Raw genomic sequence first — 5,962 nt, 5'->3', positions numbered from 1 at the left:
ATAATTCATGGATTAAACGAACTTACCTTAATGATGTTTAATCCTAATTATATGATCCCTCGTCGAAGAAAATAACTGACATGTAGTAACTTCGCTTGGCGTCAAGTATCACACATTTAAAAGCTAAGCAAGCAAAAAGGAAAAAAAATAAATGGGTCCCCCGCCCGTAACCATCCATCAGCCGCTTGCCCGCTGACTTCATTCTAGTTTAAAGCCCCTGTTGCAACGGTCAGGGAGGGATGGGGGTGGGAGTTATTTTCTTCGACGAGGGATCATATAATTAGGATTAAACATCATTAAGGTAAGTTCGTTTAATCCATGAATTATATTTCTCCCTCGTCTCGAAAATAACTGACATGTAGCCGTTTAAAGTAAGTTGCAACAAAAGTTTCAGGATAACGTGTAATACCGTATAATATACCAATACTAATACATAGTGTAAAAAACATGAAACCAAAACATTAATCTCACTTAAATTGCATTTAAACTGTAACTACTATGTAAAACTGTGTAACTATGTAAAATTTAAACTGTAACTACTAAAGAACTAAAGACATTAGGGAGTAAGAACCGCCCTCGCAAAATGCGTACCATCTGTTACTATCGGCCTGTTGTAGAAAAGCGCGAATGCCTTGGATTTTTCGGTCCAACCCGCTGCTAACCGTATTGTATCAAACGAGATACCCTTCTTCGATGCCAGTGAGGTAGAGGCATGTCGAGTGCTGTGAGCCCCAAAATGGCTCGTATCTACGCCGCTTTGCCTTAACCCTGTTTTAAGCCATCTACTTATGGTCTGGCTGGTTGCAGCTCGGTAGGGTTTTTTATAAGTTATAAAAAAAACTAGAAACGCTACCTCGAAAGGAGTGTGTTTCTTTCAAGTACAAGAGCAAAGTCCTTGCGGGGCAAATGGAAATATTATCATCGAAAAAAGGCAATATGAGAGTTGGCTGAATTCTTTTAACTCTAGAAGTCTTAATGCGCTTCGAAATGGGAATTTCTATCTTATCAGATAGCCGCCGAATGTTATTAATTTCGATGCTCGCCAAGGTCTGAACGCGTTGTCCTGTGGCTAGCGCTAGTAACATCGCGGTCTTGAGCGTTAGAGTCTCTAAGGAAAGATGGGTGCTATTCAGCGAGCCGAAATGATTTAAAACCGTCGCGGGGTCCCACGTACTGCCATATTTTGGCAAAGGAGGCCTTAGAGCGCTTAACCCCTTAAAAAATCGCTTTACCCTTAGATCTTCGCTCAGGTTTGGACCAAACAGCTGTGAAAGAGCAGCCCGGTAAGAATTCAGCGTACTAAAAGATGTGCCCCGGTTAAATTGCTCAGTAAAAAACTTCAAAACCGCTGGTACCGAGATAACAAGGGGGTTTAAGTGTTCATTATCGCAGTATTGCCACCACATACGCAAGCCCCCATTATATTGCTTAATAGTATTGGGAGTTATTGAGGCTAAACAGATCTCTAGGGATTCAGAAGGAATCCCCATGGCTTTTAAGGCTTTGATGATACAATCCCGGCCACCAGGGTAGTTTTTCTCCATAGGGGATGTGGTATCCTGTTAAACAACAATAAATCCCTATTAGGTTTAAAAATAATTGGGGGGCCTTCTAACAGAGAAGTAAAGAGAGGGTACCACGGTTGGGAGCTCCAGAGAGGTACTATCAGTATGCCCCTGGCCTTGTCTGTTATAATTTTCCGCAGCACTCTTAGTATTAGTGCAAACGGAGGAAACGCATAGAAGAAAAAATTCTTCCAATCTATAGTAAACGCGTCAATAGCAATACTCTCCGGATCTCTCAACCATGAGACAAACTTTGTGCATTTGGCATTATTTTTGGTAGCAAACAGATCTATCTCTGGTTGACCAAAACCGTCCAAAATCTTATTGAATGCTGATACATTTAAGGACCACTCCGATTCAATCTTCAGACAGCGAGATTCTGCATCCGCAATGATATTGTCCGAAGATTTAATGTATGAAGCATATATAAACAAGTTTCGCGTTTCGCACCATTGCCAGATGATCCGGGCAAGTTCATTAAGCTTCGGGAATTTAATACTACCCATTTTGTTTATATAGGCCAAGGCCGTTGAGTTATCGACTCGACAAAGGATGTTGCAGTTACTTAGGTTTGCAGCAAAGCATTTCAGACCATAAGACACCGCAAGAAGTTCGAGATAATTTATGTGGTGATGCCTTTCTGAATCTGACCAAAATCCCCGCGATTTCTCCGAAGAACAACTAATGCCCCATCCAGTCAAAGAGGCGTCTGAAAAAATCTCAATACTGAAAACATCTAATCGAATCGGGTTTATCGCGCATGGTAAGTTGCTTAACCACCACTGTAATTCCTTTAAAACTTGAGAGGATATGTCCATTTCTTTATTATAGTTGCCTGATGTACCCAGCGCCAAATACTTTTCTCTTTCAAGCAGTTTCGTGTAAAGCCAACCGTATTTAACGGCAGGGCACACGGAAGTCAAAGTTCCTAAAACTGTAGCAAAGTCCCTGATTGAACAGCGTTGTAATAGCGAAAATCTGTTAAGCAATTTTAATGTTTTGGAGATTTTTGTAGATGGTAAACTGATGGACATATCTATTGAATTGTATACAAACCCCAAGTACTCAATCTCTTGTGACGGGACTAGTTGACTTTTCTCCAGATTCGGTATAAACCCCAAAGACGTGATAAGTTTCAGAGTCTCTTTAACATTGTGAACACAACTCTGACGAGTGTTTCCAAATAATAAAATATCGTCTAAATAAACTACTGAAATAAGTCCCTTTTTTCTAAGGTGTGCAAACACTGGTTTCATTAGTTTGGTGAATATTCGAGGAGCTACATTTAGTCCAAATGGCAAACAATTGTATTCATATATGTTACCTTCAACCTGAAACCTAAGATATTTCCTGTGGTTTTTATGAATGGGTAATAAAAAATAGGCATCTTTTAAGTCAATCTTGGCCATAAAGCAATTAGTAAAAAGAAGCCTGGCAACAGTGCGATGATCCTCCATCTTAAAATGCTCGCAAGCCACAAATTTATTTAATTTTTTGAGATTTAGGATGAATCTGTAAGATCCATCCTTTTTGGGCCTGAGAAAAAATTTAGACAGAAACTGATTTTTGCATGGTTTGACCTTGTTTATGGCCCCCACAGACAGGAGTTTGTCAACAGAGCGTTGTACCGCCGCCCCTGGGTAGCCAGACCAACCGGGCCTATTGGATATTCGCTGCGATGGTAATTTCCAAAATGGAATTTTAAGGCCTTTTACCCAACTTAAAATTACCCTGTCATTACAAAACAAATCCCACTTTCTATAGAAAAACTTGAGTCTGCCCGCTAGCACCCTAACCTTTAAAAGTGGCCTCGAAAACGGTGCTTCTTCGGGTCCCTCGGAGGTTGACTGAACTGCTGTGGAGCTTGTTGTCTGAGTGGGTAAGGAGCTTGTTGACGGAAATTGCCCCTTCCTCGGTGAGCTCCCCGCAGGACCCGAGTCGGGGCTCTGTAGTTTAAAGACCTTGAACTCAAAGCACTAGTGTTGGATCTTGACCTTGATGGTGTTGAAGCGGTTTTGGGGGGTCTTGCTTTGAGGGTTTTTCCACAGTCTTCCAAATTTTTGAAAACTTTTAACCTTTCCTGTAGATCTTCTCCAAATAGAAAGTTATCCAGGGAAATCCGCTTATTGGCTTCTTGAAATTCCTTACTCAGGTTGATAGAGATTAAGTCCCTGCGTGTGACTGTTTGAGAATGCCACAAATCCGCCAACAAACTCCCTGCCCCATATAACAGTTCAATATGATGCCTGTCTCCCCCCCCTGGCTCTGCTAGAATTGAACTGAGGACCTGGCCCACGGCGGAGATGCTGCCTACCACCAATTGTTGTAGTTTCTGCAATTTAAGGTCTCTTGCAATTTGCGACAGAGAAATGGCTTTTTCCAACATTGCATTTAATTGTGGTGCAAGTAATTTCTGGAAATTTTCAGGTGGAGGGAGTTTTGACAGAGACTTGTTCCTGTCTTCATCTGACAGCCCTGATTGCAAAATGCTTTCCCACCGTGGCACCAAATTACCATTAATTTTTGGCCCATGCACAATGGTGGGTGCCTCATTAGGTCCTAAGATGTCCAACACATCTTCACTTAGGGCCGCCGCTGAACCTTGGGCGGCCTCCCCTTCGAAAATAATGTTATCTAAAACAACGCCTTGTGTTAAAACTCAGAGGCACACAAAGCTGGCAAAAACAAAAAATGTTGTCAAATGTTTTCGCACATAGAAACCTTACTATGTTAACGAGAGTTCAAAAACTCACTGCTTGAGCTTAAAAATAAGCCTAGCGTCCAAAAAAAAATTTTGAGCGTTCAATAGCTCAGTAAATCATGTTTCATAGATTCATTACTATGAAGAAGAGTGCTCAACGACTCTTAATGAACATACCCTGTATGTTCTTAATCCTACTGTAACAAAAGTAGAGATTCTTCGAGTGCTCAATGACTCGGAAAAATAAAGGTAATAAAGCAAAGCCCCTTACCTGCCATTGAAACGTCCTCTGCTACTGCGTCGCTCGAAATCGGAGAGTCTCGACTGCGACGGACCTCACTAATGCGGATGGGAAATCCGCAGCGTGAGCGTGAACGAGAGCGAGAACGAGAAAGGGAGCGAGACCGTCGGTGACGAATAGGCGACGGACTGGCAGCCGCAGGAGACGAGCTTCTGGACGATGACGAAGACGAAAGTAAACGTCGACTTCTACGTCGCCGCCCCCGACCTTCAATTCCTTTAACTCGCCTCTCCAAATCCTCCAACACCTTCAGGATCCTGCCACTCTTCCCCTTAGGACTCCGTGCCCTAATACGACGAAACCCCGGCATAACCAAAACACTGCGCAAAGAACAAAAAAAGGAACGAACGGAAAAAAAATTTTCCAGACGTGCGAACGTACTGACACACAAACAAAGAATGAAGTCAGCGGGCAAGCGGCTGATGGATGGTTACGGGCGGGGGACCCATTTATTTTTTTCCTTTTTGCTTGCTTAGCTTTTAAATGTGTGATACTTGACGCCAAGCGAAGTTACTACATGTCAGTTATTTTCGAGACGAGGGAGAAATATAATAATAAATAAAGGATTTCAGATCTGTAAATTTCTGTCCTTAAATTTTTATTTGAATAATTCATTGTTGTATTAAAGTAGAACGGGCACAAAGAAAGTTCGAATGTTACAATATCATTTGTCTGTTTGTAATAATGCCAGATGAGTAATGTGGCCAGATTTGATTTAATTAATAATAAACGAACAACATTTTAATTATTGCAAGTTTCTCGGATAATCCAGATTTCCTTAAATGGGCGTCAATGGTCGATAATACTTTTCCGTAATCACGTAACCTCAATTTGGTTAACAAATTTAAATCTAATTTTATCATGTATGGTGTTACTTTAAATTGGTGTCGCTTCTAAACAGGGCGGCGTGCGTAGGATTGGTATTTTGATGGTTTTCCGGAGCAAGATGGTCGATGACTCAAATTTGTACTTGTGGGCAATGCCAAACTTATTTACTGATTGTCTAACGCTAAACAGTAGGACTATGTTGTGACAATTACAACTATAACTCTTCTCTTTCCAAAGTTTGGTAGGTTTGTTACCATAAACGGAGAGAACGACGAGAAAAAATACCATATGGTCATTTCAAACCTATTTTACCAAATGTTTCAGTGGAAACATTGAGACATATTTTTCAGTAATAAAGGGTATAGAAAGTAATTGGTCATTAGCATAGTGGAACACTTTCCGTCAGTTTAAATAAATAAAACTTTTATGTAAATAGGTAGGTACTTATAATAAGTGGTGCAGCATTTGGGAATTCAACGCTTTGTCAATGACGGGCCTGATTTTTTAATTTTTATTGCAGCAAATTGTGTCTCGGCCAACTCACCGAGAGTGCCATTTTTAAACATG

General features: G+C 41.0%; 1 protein-coding gene across 2 annotated transcripts; it reads right to left on the bottom strand.

The window, feature by feature from the left end:
* Window positions 1-683: 683 nt before the first annotated feature.
* Window positions 684-5,112, bottom strand: LOC116158690. Of its 2 annotated transcripts, none has more exons than XM_031471514.1 (2): window positions 4,538-5,108; window positions 684-4,199 (listed from the first exon to the last, which is right to left on the bottom strand). In XM_031471514.1, the coding sequence occupies exon 2, from the start codon at window positions 3,020-3,022 to the stop codon at window positions 1,496-1,498; it is 1,527 nt and encodes a 508-aa protein (XP_031327374.1). In that variant the 5' UTR covers window positions 3,023-4,199; window positions 4,538-5,108; the 3' UTR covers window positions 684-1,495. The 2 variants fall into 2 exon arrangements, with proteins under 2 accessions (XP_031327374.1, XP_031327375.1); XM_031471515.1 differs by having other exon boundaries at window positions 1,688-4,199; window positions 4,538-5,112.
* Window positions 5,113-5,962: the final 850 nt, after the last annotated feature.

The sequence above is a fragment of the Photinus pyralis genome, unplaced genomic scaffold (genome assembly GCF_008802855.1).
Source record: "Photinus pyralis isolate 1611_PpyrPB1 unplaced genomic scaffold, Ppyr1.3 Ppyr1.4_LG1, whole genome shotgun sequence".
Classification (NCBI taxonomy): Eukaryota; Metazoa; Arthropoda; class Insecta; order Coleoptera; family Lampyridae; genus Photinus; species Photinus pyralis.
Note: the sequence above shows the minus strand (reverse complement) of the source record. Positions and strands in the feature narration are given on the sequence as shown.

Excerpts from the sequence above, each read along its gene's own strand:
- LOC116158690 (XM_031471514.1), bottom strand. The coding sequence starts at position 3,022 with ATGGAGGATCATCGCACTGTTGCCAGGCTTCTTTTTACTAATTGCTTT.